Source organism: Arvicola amphibius, chromosome 5 (genome assembly GCF_903992535.2).
Source record: "Arvicola amphibius chromosome 5, mArvAmp1.2, whole genome shotgun sequence".
NCBI lineage: Eukaryota > Metazoa > Chordata > Mammalia > Rodentia > Cricetidae > Arvicola > Arvicola amphibius.
In genome coordinates this window covers 125589872-125616046 of record NC_052051.1, presented here as the reverse complement: position 1 = coordinate 125616046, position 26175 = coordinate 125589872, and the positions used below count along the sequence as shown (strand labels likewise).

At 42.4% G+C, this 26175-nt stretch overlaps 1 protein-coding gene across 3 annotated transcripts in view; it reads left to right on the top strand.

The window, feature by feature from the left end:
- The window catches only part of Dtwd2 (DTW domain containing 2), a 122805-nt gene that overhangs the window by 66967 nt on the left and 29663 nt on the right, over positions 1–26175 (top strand). Inside the window, exon 1 of one of the 3 annotated variants that reach the window (XM_038330218.1) lies at positions 6593–6673. The exons of 1 other annotated variant lie outside the window; for it this stretch is intronic. In XM_038330218.1, coding sequence (XP_038186146.1) covers positions 6648–6673 — 26 coding nt within the window. In that variant the 5' untranslated portion in view covers positions 6593–6647. Of the gene's footprint in view, positions 1–6592; positions 6674–8023; positions 8247–26175 lie in introns of those variants that run through there. One more of the 3 variants, XM_038330216.1, reaches the window with a different exon arrangement.

The window sequence follows — 26175 nt, the reverse complement described above, 5'->3', positions numbered from 1 at the left end:
ATTCATGCAGTTTCTATTCTAAAATAGCTATCAGATACTAAAGTTCCCCTGTGCTCAGGGGCCTAAACCAGCATCAAATCTGGCCCCACCTGGAGTCTGCTGATTCTTCTGAAGCTGCTGGGGGATGGAGACCTCTCCAAGCACCAGTAATTCTTACCCTGCTTCAGGACTGTCCGTATCTTCAGTCTCAGCCCAAACCACTGGGCTGAGAATAGGTACTCCCACGAGTTTTGAGGAACTAACCTGGAGAAAATCTTGTCTCCATGCTGGGTCTGCAGCTTTTCTGAAGTTGCTGCCAGATTCGCTTAATGGGTTTTACATTCTTTATCATTTATTTGTTTTATGTACTGCAATAAGCCTTCTGCAAGAGTCATCTATTTTGTTTCATTGATTGATTTTAATTATAATAGCACCATATGCACCTTTATCTGGGAAGAGAATAAAATGTTCCCTGGGATTGTTCAACAGGCAGTGTAATCTCGAAGGGATCCATGGTATTGAAATTTACCCAAGCCCTGAATTTCTGGAAAAGAGACAAAATTATATCCTACAAGATTTTATGTTTAACAAAAGGCTTTCTGAGAAGAGGCCTTCTTTCCCACATAATGTAGATAAGCTAATACTTCTCTTGTTTCCTTATAAGGCTAGACACCACACCCCCCAACCGGAGACTCCCTGATCTTGTTTTTACTTCCATTTGATCAACCCTATTGGTAAGGCTCTTGACTAAATTTTAAAAAGATTTACGTGTTTTATCTTTTGTGTTTGTGTGTGCACTGAGTCTAAGCTTGTGCGTCATGGTATACAGGTTCCCATAGAAAGCCAGACGAGAGCATCAGATCTCCTGGAACTGGAGTCAGGGCAGAACCTTGCTCCTCAGCAGGAGGAGCAGGTGTGTCACCACCGCCTGGCTTTTTTTTTCCTTTTAATTGAAAATTCATACAACATATTTTGGTCATGGTTTCGCTTCCTCTGTTTCCTCCCAGGTCTACCATACCTCCTCATTCAACTCCACATCTTCTTTCTCTCTCTTTTAGAAAACAAAGGCAAATAAAAAAATTAACCCAAATAAAGCAGAATAATAAATAAAACAGCAGAAAAAGCACAAGGGCATGCACAAACACCTAAAAACACAAAATCAGGAACCATAGCACACAAGCGAAAGGCCAATGAGATAAAAAAAAAAAAAGCCCAAACAAAGCAATGCGAGACAAACAAAATAACAAACAAACAAAAACATTAGTGAGTTTGCTTTGTTGGCCATCCACTGCCAGGCGTGAGACCTGCTCTTAAGCGTGGTTATATACCCAAAGAGAATTTCAGTGAGTTTATTTCAGAGAAATAAGTCTATCTATTGGTAAAAAAATTATTTTTCCTTTGCAATTCATTGCCAGTGGGAGATAGCTTCTTAGATGGATCATACCCACTTCTTCCTTGGCACTAGGACCCAACCTGGCTTGGACTTGTGCGGGTCTTATGCATGCTGCCATGGTCTCTGTGGGTTCAGATGTGCATTAGTCCTGCTGTGTCCGGAAGAAACCGTTTCCTTGGAGTCATCCAGCCCCTCTGACTCTTAACAACTTTCTGCTTTCTCCTTTGCATAGCTCCCTGAGCCTGGAGCGGTGGGGTTTGATGAAGACTTCCAATTTAGGACTGCATGTTCTAAAGTCTCTCACTCTGTGCACAGTGTCCTGGTGTGGGCTTCTGTTTTAGTGCCCATCGACTGCAGGAGGAAGCTTCTCTGATGGCTGAGACCCTCCTGAGTCCAGATTCAGTGTGGCCCATGCGCTTTGCTACCAAGCCGCTCTCTTAATCCCTCAACTAAGGTTTTTTTCTTTACACCTTGAAATTTCATTTCCAACATTTGTTTGTTCCTTTGCACAGATCTCTGCCTTGCTTGAATTAGTGTTTTATAGTAATTCACCTAGCTATTTGTATTCTCTTTGAAGTTGCTGACCATGAAAATAATTAATTCCTCAATTCTTGATCTGGCCTTTAATCTACTTTGATAGCTTTTCATCAGTTACAGGAAAGTTAAGAGCTTTTGGAGGGGTCATGTTACTTTGTTTTTTATTTTTTTCTTATTTCTTGTGTTTCCATGGTGATAATTACAGATATATTGTATTTGATGAATCCCTTCCACTTGCAGGTTTGTATAATGTTTTAAAGTTTAGGAAATGTCATAGTTAGGGTTCTATTACTGTGATAAAACATGCTGACCAAAAGCAGCTCGGGGAGGAGAGGGTTTATTTCATCGTACACTTCATTGAAAGAAATCAGGGCAGGAACTAAAGTAGAGATCATGGGCTAACATTGCTTACCTGGTTCTTGCTCAGCTTTATTATATATCCAAGGCCCAACTCCCCAGGGATGGCACTACCCACAATGGGCTGGATAGGTCCTCCCACATCACTCAACACTCAAGAAAATGCTCTACAGACTTGCCTATAGGCCCATATGATGGAGGCATTTTCTCAGTTGCGGTTCCCTTTTCCCAAATGACTCTAGATTGTGTCAGGTTATCATAAAAGTAGCCAACACCGTAGAGATAGACTCTAAGTGTGAAGTATCACAAGAATTGTTGAGTTTCTTTCTAGAGTCAAGAAGTGATAAACAACTCGGTTTGAGGAGAAGGATCTGGTAGTGGAAACTAACGCTTTAGAAAAGAGAATCTTTTTATCAGCTAGCTCCACTGAACTTGGTGACATACGGGCCTGCAGTTTTTCCTAATGCTCACTCAGTGGTGGCTGTTTGTCCTCCACCTCTTTTACAGTATTGGACTCTCTGAGAATGCTTCTATACCAGGAATTTCCCATGTTTTTGCTTTCAGAACTTCATAACAAAAGGAATCTTTGTGTGGGTTGTTACCTACTCATATTTACAGTATCAGAAATTGCAATGGAAATTTCTATACTTGTTAATTTTAAGATAGTAGTATGATATCCATAAGCTTCATGCCTTCATAAGCTAGAAACACAACACCAATAACCTTTTTATTTCCCCCTTTGGAATGAAACCTCAGTTCTTCTTTTCTGGCAAGAAAAGCCTGGTTATGCTAAGTAAATTCCAATAGTTCACAGCCTTCGTGCTCACCTGGATCACACAAGGAGTGGCAGATTCTGTTTAATCAGGTTAGGACGTAAGATATACTGAATAATCGCGAATGCCTTGCAGAGGATTAGAATCACCCCGAGACAGGCTGGTACGGCGAAAACCTTGCAGGTCTGAAGCTGGGCAGTGCAAACTTCCTGCGTGGTGCCGACCTTTCTGCAAATGCAGGGTCAGCTCAGAACAGTGGTTCTCACTTCCAACTGGAGGCAGAATTCTTGGGAGTGCTGATGTCTACAGGCTCTGGGGCTCTCAAGTGACCCCAAAGGAAACTAGACTGGAAACGTCCTATGTTAGACTGCATTTCATTTCCCACCGTGGTCTAAGAGAAGCTGTTTGTCATGACACAATTGACTTTTATTTCACGTAATAGTTACTTATTTAACTATTAAGTTATTCACTCAAAGATAGTTACTTCAAGATAGAAAAACATGCTTCTATTGTTATAAGGCTACTTGATTTAACAATCAAACAAACAAAACAAGAACTCTTCAAGCAAATAAATATGCTTCCCCATAAATCCAAGCATATAGGATACACGAAATCCTGTAGGCAAATGTTGAAAATTACATCTGTGAGCAAAAGGCATTAAATTTCCAGGCGACTGTAGCATATATTTCAAACAAACTTTAAAGCAAAATCACACAGGCAGGAAATTGGAGCAGACCTACGAGGAAAATCAAGCAGAGAAATGGGGCCGCTCTGTGGAGAGCTTGTTTTTTTGACCTTTCTCCTCGCTGTGACCAAATATCAATAATAGCAACTTCAGGACACGTTTACTGTGGCTCACGGCGTGAAGGTCCAGCTCATCATGGGGAAGACAGGGTGACAACTGGACACATTTCAGACACAGGACATAGAGAGATGAATGGTTGCGCTCAGCTCCCTTTCTCCTTTTCATTCAGTTCAGCATTTCAGCCCAAGACGTGGTACCATTCGTGCAGCTCTTTCCACCTCATGTAAGCCGGTCGATAATACCAGACCTAGGTGCCCACACATTTGTCTCCTAGGTGATTGTGGCTCTGTTGACAATATCTACCGCCACAGAGGGAGTATCAGAAACTTAGGGCAAAAGAGAATCTTGAGAGCAGCGGTGTAACTCAGGAGGAAACGGACTATTAGATCTTGGTGACACATTGGGTAAAACGCACACAAGAAGCTGTGCAGGAAAGCCTTACTCTGAGAAGACAAGAGCAACCGTAGACTACAGAAAACAGTGTCGAGGAACTCGGGGCTTAAGAAAAAGAGGACCATCTCTCTATCATTGCCTAGGGTATTTAGGACCAATTCGTCAACACAGTCATGGCAGATGGACTTAAGGAAGCTGCAGAAACGTAAGCATCATTGTAATCATTGCTAATTGAAAGGATCGGAACTATTTCTTACGGAAAGGGCATCGGGAACTCAAGGAAAGTACAGCCAGCAGGAAAGGGAGGAATTGAGAGGAACTGTCTTCCACATGTGATGGAAAGGGCATCATCAGGATGGAATCAACTGGAATTGTCCTCCTGGTATAATACTGGTACTGCTTTGAGGATTATTAGATCTGGTGTCTTTATTTTTGTTCCATGTTCTTCTCAGAATACTGTTTACATAGTTCTTGTGTACAGTGCTTGTAAGCCACGTGAAAAGCGTGGTATCTTGACATTCGGTGACTGTATGTCATCTAATTTTTTAAAATAATGATTATTTATTTATTTTTTATTTTATGTGCATTGGTATTTTGCCTGTATGCAAAGATGTGAGGGTGCTGGATCCCCTGGAACTGGAGTTACAGACAGTTGTGAGCTGTCATGTGGGTGCTAGGAATTGAACCTAGGGCCTCTATAAGAGCAGCCACTGCTCTTAACTACTGAGCCATCTCTCCCTATATTTCATTTTTCACATGCAGTTTGTATAAATATGAAACTACTAAATTTGGTAAGCATATATAAGGTGAAAATAATTTTGGCTCCCATTTTCCCTCTGCCATGTTCATGCATGTAACACTACATAGTTGAATGGAATCAAAGTTGCCAGTTGAATTCAATAAAGAAAAATCTCCATGGGTTATTGGAGTTGAAGAAGTGGCGAAGAAAGGCAGAGGGTTTTTCAGAGAGGGAAGTTCCAGAAGAGGCAGGGAAAGTTAGAACAATGAAAAATAATCAGCCCACAGTTACTGGCTTTTAAGATGGTGAAAGGGGGGGCTCTGAGCCAACCATGCGAGTAACTTCTAGAAGCTGGGCCCAGCTGATAACACTGCAAGGAAATAACCACAAGGAACTGAATCCTGCCAACGACCCATAGCAAAAAACACACCCCGTCTTAGAGCCTCCGAAGGAATGCAGCCTGGCATGAAAGCCATGTCAAAGCTCTGACCTAGGGATGTTCAGGAGAATAAAGGCGTGTTTTACTAAACCACCACATTTGTGGCCATTTGTTGCAGTAGAAAACAAAATGCCCTGCCTTTATTTTTATTTGAATCAAAGCTCATCCTCTGCTGGCCCCTCCTTCTGCTGGATCGGCAGGGTATGTAATATTTGGCATTGCTGAGGCCCTTGCTTGACATGGTCTCCTCTTCCTCTCACTTAAGCAGGCCCGGCCATAGAAACTCATGAAGGGAAGAAATATAAATTCCTGGTTATCTGCATAAAGAACACCTATCTGCATTATCCTGCCCCTAATAAATTGTATCTCTTTAAAAGACATTTTATTTCCTGCCTTAGTTACTGTTCTATTGCTGTGAAGAGACACCATGACTCTTAAAAAGGAAGGAAAGCTGGCTTACAGTTTCAAAAGTTTAGTCCATTACCAGCATGCCAGGAAGCATGGTTGCTGCATCCATGGTACTGAACAGTAGCTGAGAGTGCTAATCCTGACCCACAGGCCTCAGAAAGGGAGAGAAAGGAGCCAGGTGTGGACTGTTGAAACCTCAAAGCCCACCCCTAGAGGGCTTTCTCCAGCAAGACCACACCTCCTCCAACAAGATCATTCTTGCCAATCCTTCTCAAGTAGTGCCACTCCCTGATGCCTAAACATTTAAATATATGAGCCTCTGGGGGCCATTCTCATTCAAACAACCACTTCGTTCCTTAGGTCCTAGCCTTTTCTAAGCAGGTTACTGCTAGACTTGTGTTACCTTTGTGCACTCCATGGTGGTCCCTACACATGTGTGTTTCCTCAAAGTGCTCCAGGTCAGGGGTTAAAAGACAGGCATAAGGGTGTATATTCCACTTCCCTGAGGGCATCAGATGCCTGTTTTTAATCGCATTTCCTCTCATGGAAAAGATTTAATAATTAACTTGTTTTGTTTCAGAGTGTTGCTGAGGAATCCCAGGTCTAGCCCATGCAAAGGACACGTGTCTGCTAACCCCATGTCAGCCCCTGAGAGGTTTATGTGCTTGCTTATTAACTATTTAAGTTTTTATTCTAGTTAACTTCTGGGAAATTGGACTTGTAGAGATTTTTTTCTTTCAAATATAGAGATGTCTGTGGCAATGGTAATAAACTGAGCAAGAAACACAGAGACCTGAATGGGGCGGAGGTGGTGACACAGATGAATGGCTGGATTCTGCATCCTTCAAAGGTCAGAGTCAGGGACCAGGTGTGGGCTTCTTGAGAAAACCACTGGCTGTTAGCACTCATCTGCTGAGATCAGCAGAAAAACCTTACCCCACCTGCTAGAGCTTTCCCTGACCTGAAATGAGAGAGCCGGAACATCCTTTGGTTTAAACCTAGTCAGTAGAGAATTTAATTCGGCAGTTAGAAATAGCTGGTCTTCCCATCTACACCTGTAGCCAGGAATTCTTTGTTTTCTGATTCATCCTCCTTCCTACAGTTGCTGAGTTTCATTCATATCATAATTTTAACACAAACGTGCTTTTTTTTCTACACTACACCTATTTACCAGGTGAACTGTCCCCTTCTTTTCAGGCTATCCCCAAATAAAAGAAAGATACTGTTTTCAGGGCAAAAAGAATTGAGTACCTTAAAGTACAGTCCTGTATATTACTCCTCAATTCGATTTTAAGGTGGTTGGAAAATCTAACGCTAAAATAAACGATAGGAGATACAAAGTTGATTTATTTTTATTGTTTCCGGCTAAGTCTAGTCTATTAAGTCAGAAGTAGAGCATCAAGGCAGTCGTTACTGCAAAATACCTCAGAGGACTGATGAAAACCTACTCTTCTGATTAAATGTACAGTTAGAATTAAGAATTAATTAGAATTAAGATTGCATTAAGAAATACAGTCACTCATTTTTTTTTTTTTTTTGGCAAGCAACATTTCTACCTCTGATATAGTTTTTAAAAGCTGAGCTACCAGGCGTTCTTCTGTTATCTAGAGTTGTGAGACCTTCATTAAGGTAGTGCTTGTGTGGTGAATCGTAACCATTGTTCGGTTCCAGGCGGTTTAGGTAAACACAGCACTGGGATCATATGGTGTTAAATGCGAACAAGGCCCGGGACACAGGAGATCCGAGTTCATACTGGAGCAGTCCCTGGACCAGTTTTCAGCGGTTCCAACAGCTCCTTTACAGCTTTTGGCCATTAAGGGCGCTAGGGGCGGCAGGGTTGGGCGCGCACACGTCCTAGAATCCGGCACGGCTGCCTAAAATTTCACGTTATCCTTTAAATACAGAGAACGACGCTGACGTTCGGGGTCTGGGTGGCTTCTGGCGATGACTCCTTTACCTGTCCCAGGAAACCTATACTTAACTAGCATAGCCACATTGCCACGCCTTCCCTCCCACCTATGGATGAAGCACCCCCGCACTGACCAATAGGCTCCTTTGTTTCTGCAACGGGGCGGGACCTCACGGTACCTCTGAGGCCCGCCCATTACGTGACGTGCGTGCGTGGCGCGGATCGCTTTCTTCAGCGCGTGGCGCCCCCCGGCGGCGGCGCTCCCTCAATGCGACCTCATGACTGCAACACCAGCCATGGAGCCGCAGGAAGAGGCGCGCACTCTCGGGGCGTCCGTGCCTCGGCCTCCTGGGGCCTCGGGGTCGCCGACGAGGGACGAAGAGGAGCGGCCAGAGGGCAGCGCAGCGCCGGTGGCGGCTCCCGCAGGCGAAGAGGGGGACGGCGCGGGCGCCGACGGGCTGTGGGGACTGCCGGTGGAGCGCGCCGAGCGCAGGCCCGAGTGCAGCCGCTGCAGGTGAGCGCGGGCGGCCCGGGAGCTGCGGCGCCCTCTGCCGGCCAGGCGGACTCCGCGCGCCTGCCGCTGCAAGAAGTCTTTCACCCAGGGCCATGATTATTTAACCAGACTTTCTGCAAGACTTAGTTCTTTGTTTGTATTTTCATGGGCGTGTTTCTCTTTGTAACAGAGCCCTGGCCGTCCCGCAATTCGCTTTATAGACCAGGCTGGCCTCGAACCCACTTTAGATCTGCCTGCCTCTGCCTCCCGAGTGAGTGTATGGTTTAAAGCGTGCACCACTAAGCCCTGCTAGAGTTAGTTCCCCTCCCCCCACCCCAAGAAATTTGAGTCTTTGATACATGGAACTCTCGAGGCCTCATGACATTAATACTTGACGATGCTTAAGTGGGCTGGCCATCATGATAAGAATCGGAGGAGGAGAATAAACAAAGCGACTGCGTGGATTGAGAATTTTGAATTTATATAGCAGTGTTTACTGAAAACTGGGTTTGTTATGAGTACTTGGGAAGTAGAGGCAGAAAGGTCAGAAATGCAAGGTCATTCTCAGCTATTTAGCAAGTTGTAGGGTAGCCTGGACTATATGAGATTATTATTTTTTTAACTGAATTTCTGTGTGTCTGCTGCATGCTGGCTGTTTTGGGTACTAGAAATGCAGTGAGGAAAAAATAAATCATGGTCTCGCCCTAGCTGGGTAGAGGCTCATGCAGAGAGTTTCTTGGGTGGACGATGACAACCCGTGCCGACTGTTCACAATATAGCAGGTGTGCTTCAGCTGCGTAATTTGTTCCTCCTGCTTATTTAATTGCAGAATTTAAGAAACAGCACTCCTTGCCACTTTACTGACGTCCCTGGTTCCTGAAAGGTCTTCAGCTGTCGCCCATCTCTGGTGTCCTTTTTAATCATTAGATACTGGCCAGCCTTCTCTTATTTTTGTACCTGAGGTACTCAGCTTAGAAGGAGAAACTTTATTTGGGTTCAGGGTTTCATAGTTTGCAGCCCATAGCTTGGTTGGTTGTTTTGGGCCTGCAGTCCTGCATAGGTCATTGTGCACAGAATAGAGGAGGCCTATAGAAAGGGTCCAGATGCCCAATGTCCCACTGAAGGCATTTACCAGATGACCTAACTTCCTTCCACTCATCCCCACCTCCTCAGTAATGCCATAAGTTGACATATGGACACTTGGAAGGGCTGTGCTTGGCAGCGTATTTCGGATCCTAACTAAAGCTTGCCTCTACTTCCCTAGCTTATAATCACTCTGCAGTTCGCCATCAGGTCATATAGTTGCCCTGAAATGGCTTTCGGCATAACACCAGTAACCTTCAAGAGGTAAAACCCAGTGGATCTTTGTCGTATTACGTAGTAGATCAGCTGGCAGCATTCCGTATACACTCTTTCACACTTTCTTTAGTTCCTCTTGGATTAGATGACTTCTTGGGCCCAGTCTCCTCGGCCTATCCTTCTCAAACTCTAAATGTTGGGCGTCTCTGTTGGGAGCATGGAGATCCTCCAGCCCACAACCAGGAGTGTTAAGCATGCAGGATTGTCTTCTCAATGAAAAAAATGTAAAAACTGTTCTCCCACCCAGAAGGCTGGGAATTGGAGGTGATTAATAGCCTGGTGATTTGTGTTATCTGTTGAGTCGGGCCAGATCAAACTCCTACAGCCAGGGCCAGAGGTGGCTAGCAGTCTAAATGACCCTTAACAGCCAGAGGCTCCCCAAGGTCCCACAACCAGGACCAGAGATATCTAATAGTTTAAGTAACCCTTATTAGTATCTGTATAGCCAGAGGCTCCACCAAGAGCCCCCAGTCAGGAACAGATGCGGTTAATATCCCAAGTGACCTCTGTGCTCTTTGTATGACCAAGACCCAGCCAGCTGCTTCCTTAGGCCCTCAAGCTAGTCTAGGTAACCTATCTCTAGAACCCATCTTCTTGGAAGAAATGATGCGGATCCTGAATCAAATTTCGATGTAATAACGCTTCTTCTTCGTGCGCCAGGGATTGTACTGCACCGGGAAACCTTTTCCCAAATTATACCGTGTTTAAACTTGGGACTAAACCACCTGGCTTTAGACTCCCCAAAGTCTCGATCCAGGTTGCTGAAGTCGATCTAAGCCAAGTTTTCATTCTTGCCTCCTTGCAGTTTGCTTTCCTGCCTGCCTGATACCTGCAGAGATCCCCTCACTTCTCCAGAGTACTTCTCCTGCTCCCCTTCAAGCTCTTCCCACTTCCCACTGGTGATTTACCCAATTTCCTGGGAGATTATCATGTTTTCTCCACCCTGGGCCTTTCTCCTGAGCTCCAGACCTACACATTTGCTTATTACTTTCTGAGTGCTCTGCTCATCACTGACGATACAATGACGCAAGTTCATTTTCTTGCTAGATACAGATAATAAACCAGCAAACAAGTGACTACACACTAGTGGGCAGGCAATGTGGGAAAGGAATGGAGATGTGGGAAATAGTTGAAATGGTGTTAGGAAAGCTCTCGTGGGTGAGGTGACAAAGTCGGATGCCTTTACTACTTGAGCACTTGGGATATTTTATCTTGCATGTTTTGACCTTTTGCCAGAGGTTGGATTGTACAAACTCAGAGAGTGGATCTCGCTTGTAGGATACCGTTTTTCTAGATGCACTTACCATTATGTGGCTTACAATTTTCCAGCTTTACAGTAACAGAAAAAGCAATATGCATTCAGTAGGAACTGGATTTCAGACTTCGTATCTTATCTTTTCTTGGATTAGCAGTATGGCTCAGTGCTCTCTCGAGAAGCTAGTCAGCAGCTGTGAGCCAGTTCTGTTAATCCTGCTGTCCCCACTGGCATTCCTCACTGTACTGTATTGTTAAATTATTTCACCTAAGTTACATGTATCAGATACATTTCAACTTAATAATCTTTTTTCTCTCCCATCCCCTCCTTTTCAGCATGGTATTATGTAGCCCAGCTTGTTTCCAACATTCTGTGTAGTAGTCTAGAGTCCCCTTCCACTGATCCTTTTGACTCCCACTCCACTTATGGGTTGCTGGGGATTTCACCAAGGGCTTTAGGAATGCACCATCTGAGATACAATTCCAGCCCTTTTTGTAAATATAAAATCAAATGGATTCATGACAACAATGTTTAGGGTAAAAATTTAGGTATCCCCAAAATTGAAATTTTTGTACATATAAAAATCATATTTCTAAGAAAAATCATTAATTTGCTCTTTCCTGTTTGCATAGAAAATGTGTTTACTCTTGAGAGTGGTTTATTCATAATACATGAGCAAAGTTGATTTGTAAATTGTTATGTAAGCTAATCATATGTTCAAAGTTGAGCAAAGATTATACATGCCAAGAGACATTTTCCCTTTTAATCTTAATTAAACGTTTAAAGAGTGACCAGTTAAAAATGAAGCACATTAGTGCTTACTAAATATTTGACTTACTTTCCCTTAGAAAAATAAGAATTACAGTATTATACTCAGATAGACATTTTTTTTCTTCAAAGAACATCAAACCACATTAATTACAATGTTAATTTGTCCCAAATTAATAATTTATAGTATTAGTAGTGCTTATGGAGTTAAGGACTATGTAATCAAGTAATATTCTAGTTTAAAATCTGGTGTTATTTAAAAGGAGCTCTTAAGTTACAGAGTAATTGAGAAGAATGTGTGTATGTGTGTACATATGCTCACCTGTCAGGCATGAGTATGGAAGAGTGGGGACAACTTTGTTTCTCCTTTGTTTCTCTCTTTCGGTCTTTAAGTGCGTTCCTGGAACCAAACTCAGATCTGTAGGCTTTTGCAGGAAGAATGATTACCTGCTGAGCCCTCAATGACCCCAAAGTTCTTTTTGTACATTTTTATCTAATAAGATAGCTTTGTGATTTGAATAGTGTTTTTCCTCTCTCGGTTTTAAGTTCTCTCTCTCTCTCTCTCTCTCTCTCTCTCTCTCTCTCTCTCTCTCTCTCTCTCTCTCTCTCTCTCTCTCTCTCTCTCTCTCTCTCTCTCTCTCTCTGTGAGAGAGTAGTTGGTCCTCACTGTGGTCCTATGCCAGGCTAGAGGCCCCTGAGCTGACAATATAGACTCAGCTACAGTGCCGACTTTATGTAGGCTCAGAGGATTTGAACTCAGGTCCTTCCTTCTGTGTGGCAAGTGCTTTACCCATTGACCTATGTCTCCTGCCTCTGTGCTTTTGTCTTTAGACACTGTCAGTGTCAGATGCTTAGTGACAGTAGCTGTTCTGTCTTTCCTGGTTCTGTTGCTGCTGCACTGGTTATAGAAACAAGGTGTTTCTTTGCCCTTTCTAATACATTGATTGTTTTCCATTCCTTTGGCTATGACCATTTTTAATTATTTGAGATTTTTGTTTATTTATTTTTTTCAGTTCTCTTGCCAAGTGTTGGTATGACAGCTGTGTCCCACCATGCCCAGCTCATTATCGCCCATTTTAAGGGCAAGCTTATATCTTCTGAGTCTTCTTCCTGCCCATGGCCAGATTCTTATTTCTCCTGATGGCTCGTCCCTTTTATTTTAGGAATGCAGATTTAAAGGTAGTACTGGTAGGTATTTACATTTTTCCTCTGCTAAGGATTTTTTCTTTTTTAATTTTTTAAAATTTCTGTTGGAAGCCTAATGAAAAGATGGGGAAAGAGAGAGCATTGGAATAGAGTGAGGAGAAGATTCAGGACCATTCAAGAAAAGAAGTCCAGAAAAAAGTCCATCAGTACAGCACTGGAGCGTGAAATGGATTCTTGCCCTTGGAGTACACAAGAGTGAGTGAAATCTCCACTCTCTCCTTGTGTCTTCCATCTGCCCTGTTTTTGAGCTCTTTGCCCATCTGACTTCTGTCTGTTGTCTGTGGTTGAGTCTGGCCCCAACAAAGGACTTTGCTCAATATTTATTGCATAGCATGGAAAACATGGAATGAGAAAGAAATAAGGAATGGTGTTTTACAGAAGTTTTTAGCAGAATCTTACAAGGAAAGAAATTATTTTGCTGACCCCAAGTGACTCAGAGTAGAACTTAAAACCACAAGGAGTTGTTGTTAAACTATATCCACATGTTGCTTCCATATGGTAGATATTTGTTTTCTTTAAAATTATATTCGACCTGTTGGCTGCTTTCAGCAAATGATTGCTATCTCCTCCCCATCTCTGTTCCTGTCTCTTTCTCTGTCTCTCTCTCTCTCATACACTAACAGCTATTCTGAGTCTGAGGCATGGAAGAATGCATAGTTTAAGATTAAATATTAAAATTTAGCTTATGTCATAGAAGCTGATTTCATGTGAAATCCAAGGGAGGATTAGGTTGGGCTATACTGTTTTCTGAAAGGCAAGTTAAACAGAGTGAGTATATAATAGGGAAATGGATTAAGTGTATAATTTTAAATGGTCTCAGGGTGTATTATTAATTTGGTTGCAAGATCTGGTTGAGTTAGTTCTGAATGCAAGAGATATTTTCGGAAAAAGTTATTCCCACAAACAAAAAGAAAAGGTATGCAATAAGCCCACTGGCCTTGCAAAAAGGATTAGAAAAATCAGCTCAGTAGAAACAGATCTGGTTTGTTTATATGGATAAGTTTCTTGCCAGACTTCTCTTTGTTTTTGAGTTGGGATAACATGCTTAAGAATATATTCATTATTTTAACTGTGTTATAAGTTTGCATTCTGTGGTGGTTTGAATGAGAATGGTCCCCACAGTCTCCTATATATTAATGTGTGGTTCCCAGTTGGTGGACTGTTTAGGACTAGGAGGTATGGCCTTGGAGGTGTTGTCACTGGGCATGGGCTTTAGGGTTTCAAAAATTAACTTCAGGCCCAGTCTTTTCCTCTCTCTGCCTGCTACTTGTGGATCAGATGTAAACCCTCAGCTACTGCCCTGGTGCCATGCCTGCTTGCCCACTGCCTTGCTTCGTACTGTTATGATCTAACCCTCAGAACAATAAGCAAGCCCTCAGTTAAATATTTTCTTTTATACACTGTCTTGGTCATGGTGTCTCTTCACAGCAACAGAACAGTAACTAAGACACATTCTCTAGCATTATATTTGTAGTGTTAAATAGTCATCAGCACTATGTGAACACAAAGCCTTTCATCATCCTAATATAAATTCTGTGTCTTAGGTTTCTATTGCTGTGATAAAACACCATGACTAAAAGCAACTTGAATAGGGTGGGGGTGGGTCTTATTTCAGCTTATACTTCCAGGTAATATTTATCCCTGGTAAGTCAGGGCAGGAACTCAAGCAGGTCAGGAACCTAGCTAGAGGCAGGAGCTGATGGAGAGTCCATCGAGGAGTGCTGCTTACTGGCTTGTTCCTCACAGCTTACTCAGTCTCTGCTTTCCTATACGTCACAGGGTCATCTCCCCAGCTGTAGGAAAATGAATATATTCTTAAGCAGCTGTAGGAGGTTGGCTCCTTCCACATTAACCTTGAATCAAGAAAACGCTACAGACTTGCCTACAGGCCAGTCTAATGGAGGCATTTGTTTGTTTGTTTTTTTGGTTTTTCAAAATGGGATTTCTCTGTGTAGCCCTGACTGTCCTGAAACTCACTCTGTATACGGGACTGACCTCACACTCACTCTGTAGATGGGATTGACCTCAAACTCACAGAGCTCCACCTGCCTCTGCCTCCTGAGTGCTGTAGGCCAACATCGCTGGCTTGACAGAGGCATTTTTCTAACTGAAATTCTTTTTCTCAAATGACCTTGGATGGTGCCTTAGATAACAAAACACTAAGCGCCATACTGTCTGTAGTTTTCCTTGTATCCCTTTCCAGGACTCTAGTAATTTTACTTTTTTTTTTTTGGCTCTGACATGAAAACAAAAATTCAACATATATATGGGATCTTATGTTATGCTTTAATGTATGTAACCATTCTATAATGTTTGCATTAGCATAACATATTTCCCCAATGACTGAAACCTTTAAAATCCTTTCTTCTGCACCATACGTTATCATTATCTCTCTCTAAGCTGTGAGGTTCTTCAGGCTTTTTTGTTTTTCATGATTTTGGTGCTTTTGAAGAGCACTTACTGGTCAGTTACTCTGTGAAATGTTGTTTAATTTGGGTTTGATTTGTGCTTTTTCATGATTAGTGTAAGGTTATACATTTTTGAAAGGATAACAACTGTAGAGCAGTGTGTCCCTAGCATATCACATTTGAGTTTCATAATAGGGATGCTATATCAAAAGAACTGTGTGCAGGTGTATGCACACACTGAATGCTGGTGGAGGGCAGAGCACAAGGAGTCAGCTGTCTCCTTCTGCCCAGCAGGTTCTGGGGATCAAACTCAAATTATCAGACTTGGAGGCAAATACCTTTACCTGCTGAACCATCTCACTGGCGTAAGGGCTGCTTAAAAATTAATTAAATGCATATGGATGTTCTGCTTGACTGCATTTCTGTGCACCACATGACTATGCCTGCCTGCCTGGTTCCTGAGGAGGCCAGAAGAGGGCAGCAGTTAGAGTTGTTAGCTGTCATGTGAGTGCTGGGAATTGAACTCAGGTCCTCTGGAAGAGCTGCAGGTTCCATTATCTCATGAGCCATCTTTCTAGCCCGATTGTTACCTTTATTTATAAATTTTAGTTTATATTATTCATATTTAGTTTATATGTATCTGTTTTGCAATTTTTTTTCTCTTGGCTTTTTGAAGTACCCACCAGTTAGCTCCCAAATAAATCACACACAGAGTCTTAATTCTTTCTTATAATTGGCCGTCCTTAGCTTGGCTTGTTTCTTGCTAGCTTTTCATAAATTATCCCAACTACCTTTTGCCTCTGGGCTTTTTCCTTTTCTTTCCTTTTCTTTCCTCTGTGTATCTTACTTTCACTCTTACTCCACGACTGGCTGGCTGGCCCCTGGCCTCCTCCCCTTCTTCTATCTTCCTCCGTCCTGGTTCTTTTTTTTTTTTTTTTTTTTTTTTTTTTTTTTTTTGTTGGTTTTTCGAGACAGGGTTTCCCTGTAGTTTCTAGAGCCTGTCCTGGAACTAGCTCTTGTACACCAGGCTGGCCTCGAACTCACAGAGATCTGCCTGCCTCTGCCTCCCGAGTGCTGGGATTAAAGGCGTGCGCCGCCACCACCACCCAGCCAGTCCTGGTCCTCGATTCTCCTTCTATTTATACTCTCTTGTCTGCCAGCCCCACCTAACCTTGCTCCTCCCTCGCTATTAACCATTCAGCTCTTTATTAGAACCATGAGGTGTTTTAGACAGGCAAAGAATCACAGCTTCACAGAGTTAAACAAATGCAACGTAAACAAAAACCACACACCTTAAAATAGTATTCTCCTACACGGATCTATTAAAGACTGTAAAGATTATTAGAATTGATAGTTTCAGATACAAACTTGGGAATTAAACTTACTCATAAAAACTTTTATTCTTTTGAAGTAGCAGCTTAAAATAGTACTGTACAGTAAAAACATTTGCTTTCTTCCTATTCCTGTTCTAGCTATTTTTCTTTCTATTTTGAAAAGTTTTAGTTACTCTCTCTTTATATATTAATGCCTACCCAGGGCCAGGGTCATCACCATCCCTGCTCATCAGTCTCTGTCCCGCTGGAAGTCTTGGACGGTGACACCTCAGGATTCATCTCCTGTGTGGACAGAGCCTCTGGAATCCTTCCCCAGATCAGCTGCAACTAAACCTTCATACATTCACCCTCAAATCGTAACACCATTCTCCCTAGTGATTAGTATGTGGAATATACGTAACACTAGTTGAACATGATCATAACGGGGCCCATCTTCTTTTTCTTACTTTTTTACTTTATTTATTTATTATCGACCAGGCTGGCTGTGAACTCACACAGATCTGCCTGCTTCTGCCTCCCAAGTGCTGGAATTAAAGGCATGCATCAGCACTGCCCTGCTGTGGGCACTTTTTCTAGTGCCTTCTGTAGCCCTTAACAAATGTGATATGGCTAAAACACAGACAGTTGGAATTTCTGTAAGGACAGTGGTCTGTAATGAATGAATTCTATCAGATTCTCTTGGTTTCCATATTTAGTGTTTCTTATGTCCCTCCCCCGATACAAAGGAGGTATATACTTAATGGAAAAGGCTACACATTGCTGGATCTTACAGTGGAACATATGGAAATACCTTGTAATGTTCCATGGCAACCATTACTTATTCATACCTGCCAAATGACTGTCCACTGACTTAAAAATAGCAACAAAAGGACTTGACTATTTTATGTGTATGTCTGTTTTGCCTGCACGTATATATGTACAGCGCATCTGTGCCTGCTGCCTGTGGAGACCAGAAGAGGGCGTCAGGTCCCCTGGAACTGGAGTGACACACACACTGTGAGCGTACTAGGTGAATCTGGAAATGGAATCTAGTCCTCTGGAATAGTAGCCGGTGCTCTTCAGTACTGAGCCATCTGTCCAGCCCATCTTCTTGGCTTCCCTGCTAAGTAGACTTTAATTCTAAAGATTAAACCCAGGGCCTCATGCATGCTAGGCAAGTGTCCTCCACTTCCCACACCTACATTTTTCCCGCTTAAGCTTGTAATTGCTCTTGTAAGTTTGCCAGAATATTAAGGACACAGCCAGATCCTGCTGTATGTCTGGGAATTTAGGTGGCATCATGGAATTTTGATACTGTTAAGGTAGTTTCCTTGGCAGGAATCCTAGTGACTTCTTTAGTCTGCAGTTGACATTGTTGTGAGTTCGGGCAGAGGAAATGCCAGTGTTTGTGTAAAGCTCAATACAAGTGGAGAATGAAGTCTTAGGAGACACCTGTCCCAGGAATCACGGCTTCTCAGGGCTACCATTGCAAACCACCACAACTTGGAAACTATAAACAACAGAGATTTGTTTTCATACTTTGGGGATCAAGAGTTGGAGCTTCAGTTATCACTGGTGCTGTGTCTGTCTGGGATCTTGGGGAGAGCTGTTCCTTGTTTCTCTCTTCTGGATGTTAGCGGTTCTTGATGTTGTTGTATAGTGGCCTTCCTTCTTTCACCAGATCTGCCGTTCCTTATAGCAGCTGTTCTGAGCCATCCTAAACTGATCTCATTTTAAGATTCTTAATTAGATTTGCAAAGTTCTGATATTCAAATGCAGTCACATTCACAGATATTAAGGGGTTAGGACTTTTCCATGTCCTTTAAAGCGACACTGTTCAACCCAGTAGTCTATTGTTTGTATCTCCCTGGGTACTCTGGTAAGATTTTTAAGAACACCAACATTTTTTTACCTTTTTTAAGGAGTGATATTTTGTCTTAATTTGGTTTTCTACTGCTGTGAAGAGACACCATGACTGTGACAACTCATAAAGAAAACATTTAATTGGGATGGCTTGCTTACAGTTTTAGAGGTTCCGTCCAGTATGGTCATGAGGCGGAGCATGGTGCATGCAGGCAGATGTGGTGCTGGAGCTGTGTGTGCCACATCCTGGAGACAACAGGAAGTCAGCTGACAGTCAACACTGAGGGAAGCTTGAGCAAAAGAGGTCTCAAAATCTCTAAGCCAACCCCCAGTGATGCACTTCCTCTAACAAGGCCACACCTCCTATTAGTGCCACTCTCTTTGGAGGCCATTTTCTTTCAAACCACCACATATACTAAGCAACCATGAGAGATGAGATCTTTGTTCCAACAAAGAGGAGGCTTGTATACCACTTAAAACCATTGATTCCCCAAGCTCTATGTTTCTCCTCTGTAACATACCCACTGATCACCCACTTTATTCTTGTGAGTCTAGGGGAAGAGGGAGACTGCTGTGAACATTTGGGATGCTCACAGCACCACAAATAATACAGTAAGATACTTTGCCTCTAACTTAGAACCCCCTCCTCTTCTGTTAGACTTACTGGCCTCCAAGGGGTAGAAGACTATCAAAGGTGGCCAGGAAGCTGCTGTGTTGTCATATTCTTGGGTGAATTCCTTGGGCAGAACATTCTTGGAATTTGGTCCAGAGCATGTGACTTAGACTAAGAAAGGACTTTACCCCTTGTCTAACTCAATCGTTACCATTGGAGGATCAAAAGGATAGCACCTGAGCCTAGAATAAAAGAGGATGAGAATGACCAAGCTCGTCTCCAGGGATAGCTAACCAGCTGGGGAATAAACAGAAGGCAGAGAAGTCCTCTCTGAGTATTGGACCCAGTACCACTTAGTGACTCAGTTTCCAAGAAATTAGGTTAGTCCATGTCTTAGAATCTAGGTCGATGTGAATCAGTAGTGGCTTTTCTTGAGGAAGAGCATGACTGAGTTCAGTAGGCAGTGTGAAGATGAATGGAACGTGCCTGTTGTCATCAGGAGCTCCAGAGGAGAAACACGTGAGGCAGATTGTACTGTAGCATGGATGGTGAGCTTGAGGAGCACAGAGCAGTGGAGGGACTCACTACTTCAAGCTCCACAAGAAACAAGCGGCTTACGCTATTCTTTGTTACCTGTTTTTTCTCACTGATGTACTGTTAGGAATTTTTACAGTTCTGTACTCATGGTTCCCAGCTCGCATTTCATCATCAGACCAACTCAATATCCGGGCCTACTCATGTAATTCTTTTCCTGGAGATCTGTGCTTGTATTTTAGGTAAAGGCAAAGGGTTCAAACTCCTGAATTTACTGCCCAAAGGCCTGCAACTTAATCCCCAGTCTGTTGATTTGCGCCTTTCTCTGCCACTTTGTATGTGTTCATTCACACCTTGTTATCTGGAACTGCTCCTCCTAAACAGCTGTTTATGTTTGACTTTCCACCTTTGTTCTGCTAATTTTTTTCCCCTTTGAGAATCTCTTGCCTTCTCCCTGCTGTATGAAATCCTCTATCTCAGGGTTGAACTTAATTGTCATGAAGGCAGATTCTCTATCCTTTTTGTTTTTTCCAAATTTGAACTAACTCCCCTCTCCCCTTCTCCCTCTCTGTTCTTTCTTTGTTTGCATCTATGCAAATAAATGTGTGTGCATGTTTGAGTGTGGGTATGCATGTGCCATGGTGCACGTGTCAGAGATCAGAGGACAGCCTTGGGTGCAGGTCCTTAACTGTTGTTTTGAGACAGGCTCTCACTGTTCGCTGCTGTGTAATCAAGGCTACCTGACCTCCCCGGCTTCCTCCCCTATCCTCTTAGGAGCACTGGGATTCTATAGATATGTGGGCTGTGCCTGGCTTTACGTGGGCTCTGAGATTCTGAACTCAAGTCTTGATTTTTGCGCAGCAAGTGCTTCTACACACCGGCCATCTCCTCAGCCCTTGAACTATTTCCTTTCCTCCTGTTCTCTGTACTGTGCTGTTTACTTCCTCTTACCTGTTCTGCTATTCAGCCTCATATCCTCTGTTACTTTTAGCTATTTTATTTATGGATACTTGGGTATTGACCTTTTTCTTCTAGCTCTCTTGCAATGTCTAAGGTTTTTTTTTTTTCCAGCTGTTTTAGTGCTATCCACGTAGAGCCTAAAACAGCTTACATAAACTGCACGTAAAATTTCATGAGCGTCAGGCATATGGACTCAGTGCGGTGCCCTAACTAAAGGCATCTGTTTGGAAACGAGAGCTGTTGCGGCTCCTGCAGTGTGTTTTTCTGAGGACGCTGTTAACTCACGTGAGCCTGCAGTTTCTCCTTGCACGCTAGTGGCGCTGCTGCCTTTCACAGGAGGATGTTCGCATGGCACCTCTCCTGTCACAAGTCCCTCTGCCTCACCTTCCCCTTCTCTTCTTTGACTTCCTACCCTTCCTTTTTCCTCTGTGAAATCTCACTCTTATTATCATCTATGAATTCGTGCTTTGCTTGTTACCCAGACTCTTTATTGTTAGGATATCCCTCCCTCCCCAGATCCGGAGGCCTTATGAGTTCCTGTTACTCTGCAGATGACTGTAACTCAATTCCCCCTTCTGGGGGGTGTCACCTGGAGCTCTCAGTGGGTCTTTGTTTAATGCGAATGTTGAGTTGGTCAAAACTACTTAAACTAACAAAAACACGTTTGGGTAAGATAACATCAAATCCATAGGTTATTTATAACATTGGGTTCTCATGCAATAAACTAACACTAAACTAAGCTTTAAGATACTTTTTTTTTTTTTACTTCAAAGAAAAAGGTTCTCAATTCCAATCTATATTTTTTTGAGGAAATAGGCTTATAAATAAAGTTAGGAAAATAAAAAACTCATTTTAAAATATAGAGTTTTTGAAAAGAAAAGATGAAAGAATCAGCAAATGAAAGTGTTTTCTAGTAACATGATCCTCTCACTCTATGTTGGTCTTTGGAAAATAGCTTTTTACTTTTAACCTTTGACTACTTATCAGTGGGGATGGGTGTTTCTCCCTTTAGTTGGCCTGAAGGAGGGAACATGGGCTTCTGCTGTACTATTCCACGGAGACTTGCATCCTGTCATATATGGGCTGGAAATATGACCTAGGGGGCACCACTTTTAGCATGCACAGGGCCTGGTTTGATCCTCAGTACTAGAAGAAAATAAAAAACAGTCTTTTTTGGGAGTGGGGTGGGGAGGTGGAGGGAGCATGTAGTTTTAAATTTTTTTCAGTCATTATTTATTCAGTGTCCAATATCTGATTAATAATGAACACTTTATGGCATATAAAGTGATTAAAATTGTTTCCTTTAGAAAATTAATATGGAGGAAAACATGTATAAGTAATATTAAAAAATTATGGAAGTATAGAAGAAGCGTTTGCAGAGGAGACACTGATTAATTTGCTACTAAGACAACTACTTGCCATCTTTTTTGTTTCTCCTGTCTTAGGCATCAAAACCGGGGTATTGTAGATGCTTACTAGGTGAGAGCTCTCTCTTTTACTCACATATGTCCCTCAGACTGTTCCATCCATCTATCCATCCATCCCCACCCACTGTTTGTCTATCATCCATCTATCTGTTTTTCTTAAAAGAACAGAAAGTAAATCATAGTTAGCTGGATATGGATGATAAGGTTCTCAGTCCCTTTTGGTTTCTCTTTTTGTTATTTCAGTGTGGTAGGGCCTTTGTATAGTTGCTGTGGTGGTTTGAATGAAGATGGCTCCCATAGGTTCATGTGTTTAAATAACTGGTCCCCAGTTGCTAGAACAGTTTGGAAGGATTAGGAGGTGTGGCCTTGTTAGAGGAGGTCATCACTGGGGGCGGACTCTACCATTCCCATTGTCTCTTCGCCTCCCTGCTTTGTTTCCCCGTGTGAGCTCTCAGCCACTGTTCCAGGGTTATACCTGCCATGCTCCCTGCTGTGTAGGTCTTGGACTCTGACCCTCTGTAATCACAAACTCAAGGTTAAATGCTTTCTTTTATGGCCTGCCTTGGTCACGGTGTCTTTTCACAGTGGTCACAATGGCTAGGACTTTTATATCTCTGGATGCGGGGGGGGGGGGGCTTTTATATACGCCATCCCTGGATGCGAGGCTTTTATATACGCCATCCCTGGATGCGGGGCTTTTATATACGCCATCCCTGGATGCGAGGCTTTTATATACGCCATCCCTGGATGCGGGGCTTTTATATACGCCATCTCTGGATGCGGGGCTTTTATATACGCCATCCCTGGATGCGAGGCTTTTATATACGCCATCCCTGGATGCGGGGCTTTTATATACGCCATCTCTGGATGCGGGGCTTTTATATATGCCATCTCTGGATGCGGGGCTTTTATATACGCCATCCCTGGATGCGGGGCTTTTATATACGCCATCTCTGGATGCGGGGCTTTTATATACACCATCTCTGAATACGGGGCTTTTATATACGCCATCTCTGGATGCGGGGCTTTTATATACACCATCTCTGAATACGGGGCTTTTATATATGCCATCCCTGGATGCGGAGCTTTTATATACGCCATCTCTGGATGCGGGGCTTTTGGTTTACCATGTATCTTACCCCCAAAAGCTTATTACAACACCACTCACTAAGACTTAGGAAAATTCCTTGTAGTTTCCATTCATGTTTTAAGAATATAATTAAAATTTATTGGGTTATATAGATTTTTAAAGAAGATAAACCCCATTGAGTGGAAAAACAATGTATTTACAATGCATTATAAAGGTGGTGAATGGAAAAATCCAGTTCTTTGCTCATTATATTATAGTTAGATACACATCTAACATTTAATATATACATGTAATATATATCAAAATAGGGAATTGATCAAATTATTTAATATATGCAGCTATGAGTTTTTGTTTAATGTATTATTTATCCAAAATATAATATAAAATAACCTTCAGGTTTAAGTTTATATATATAGCTTTTTATTCTTTCTTTTTCAAAGAGTTAAGAGTGCAGACAATTACTCTGCACTTACTGAACAGTTAGTCATCATTACTGCATGTGCTGCAGAGAGAGAAAGTATTTAAGGTAACAGACACAAATTCTTATTATAAAGCAACTCACTAAATATAGAATTGGTCAGTTGAAATGATAAGATGTTTTAAAGAACTATGGTTTGGGACTGGAAAGATGACTCAGTTGTTAAAGTACTTATTATACATGCATGAGAACCTGAGTTTGATTCCTAGAGCTCCTAGGAAAAATCTGCTGTTGCTGGGAGTGGTGACACACACTGTTGATGCAGAGGCAGATAGATCTCTGTGAGTTTAAGACCAGCTTGGTCTACATAGAGTTCTGGAATAGCCAGGACTCCATAGAGAGACCCTATGTCAAAACAGAACTAAAACCATGCAAGCAAGCAAGCAAGTCAAACAAAACAAACAAATGAAAAAACAAAGCTGGGTGTGTTGGCACATGCCAGCTTCAAGATGTAGGAAAATGGAGGTAGGCCAACCAGTCTACTTGGCAAGGTCCAAGTGGGTGGAGACCATGTCTCAAAAACTAGTGTGGATAGCTCCTGAGGAAAGATGCCTTAAGTTGCCAACTTGCCTCCATATGCACATGTATGCACTTGCACACATATGTGCTCACATACACATTCATACAAAAAAGCTATAGTTATTATAATTAGAATTAGGTTACTATAGACTAAGGTTAAATACATAGGTAATGCTGTTTTATGAGGTATGAGGTTACCAAAGCATGAGACAAAGCAATTAATTTTAGCTTACATCACACTTAGAATGTTTACTCAAAATGCTTAGCTGTTTTCTTCAGTAGCAGTTTTCCCTCTTACATCTTACCATTTATTAAGTTGGTCACAGAATATTCTAACAGGGACCAGAAATATGGGTTTTCATTTATTGTAGAATGAATTGCGTAAGTACTGTAGAGAACATGAAGGAGGTATGAAATATGTGTAAGAAAATGAAGGGATGGGATAGGAAATTTTTTTTTTTTTGGTTTTTCGAGACAGGGTTTCCCTGTAGTTTCTAGAGCCTATCCTGGATCTAGCTCTTGTAGACCAGGCTGGCCTCGAACTCAGAGATCCGCCTGCCTCTGCCTCCCGAGTGCTGGGATTAAAGGCGTGCGCCACCACCGCCCGGCGGGATAGGAAATTTTGTAAGAGAAGGAAAGCATCCCAGTGTGGAGGTAAGAGGGAATGTAGAGATATTCCTTCATACACCAAGCACTGTTTAAGATCCTGCTATGCCAGTGTTAGAAACAGCAACAAAAAGAGGAGGCCAGATCTTGTTGTCCTGTATCTGACACTGTAGCAAAGCCCCTGCATTATATTAATATGATCTCAAATGGTAATCAACATATGTAGGATAAGGGGCTGGAAGTTGATTATTCAGCTCTAGTCCCAGCTCTTGGAAAGGCAGGAAGATTAAGAATTACATGGCATCCTCAGGTAATCACAGTTTGGTGTGAGTCAGAAATCCCCACATCATAAATGGGCCCTGTGGTGGCAGGTTATGGTAAAGCACACAATACTAGCACTTTTGGTGGCAGAGCCAAGATCCTCACATGTTTGAGGATGGCTTGGTATAAATGTGTTTAGTGCCAAACAGGACTAGAGGACTTGGTCTCAAACAAAACATAGGTACACAGTTTGCTGTGGAGATGATATAAATTTTTGGAGATCAGATTACTATTGCTTATACATTTCAGACACATGTTTACACAATAAAACCATTTCCTAGAATAGGTTGTCTAGAATAGTGTATTGCAGCAGATAAGATGAAGAATCAGGTCCTGGAGATAAGTTGGATTAATGAAGTATTCTGGAAAATAGACAACTATAGTTCCCTACCCCTTGGTTTTTCAAGATTTCTCTGTGTAGCCCTGGCTGTCCTGAAACTCACTCTTTATTATACCAGACTGGACTTAAATTCGGAGATCCGCCTTCCTGCCTCCCAAGTGCTGGGATTAAAGGTATGTGCCACCATTGCCTGGCAATGTAGGGGTCTGAGAACATGCTGAAGGAGACTCTAGACTCAGATAGTATGTAAAAGCAAAGAGCTTTTCTTTACCAGCATGTGGGCCATTCACCTGTACAAAATGGTAATAACTCTGAGAGGAGTGTGAAGGCTCCTTTTAAAGCACAACCAGGGGAACTTCAGGAAGAGTTAGGTCATCTCAAATATAATTGGTTAAACGGGTAGCAGTTATACTAGTACGTTTTTGATAGGCCGAGGTTTTACTCTTTGGACATACTTGGGTAAGTTTCAAGGGGGTTACTGGAACTGTCAAATTTGGTCATTGCTATGAGATACTGTGGGGCTGACTCAGACCTTGTATGTGTTCTCTTCCTTATCTCTGTTGTGACTGTGTTTTGATTAATAGTCCTTTGTTTAAGAAACTAAAACTTGGACCCGGCTTGTAAAATGGAGGAAGTTTAGACTTCTCGGCTGTAGGCCACTCTTGATACCAGGAACATATAGGACAGGAATGATAGTTTGCATCAGAGCAGCCTAGGTTCTTCTTTTCTGCTGTAGTCTTTGTGGCAGTCTAGAGTAGCAGTCTGGCACAGGTACACGGTGATGTGTTCCACACAGCACTGCTAGAGATGATAGCTTCACGTCCACAGGAGCTAGCAGCTCATAACTTTAGCAAGTTTCTAGGGCTCCACTTCAGGAAACTCCAAAGTGT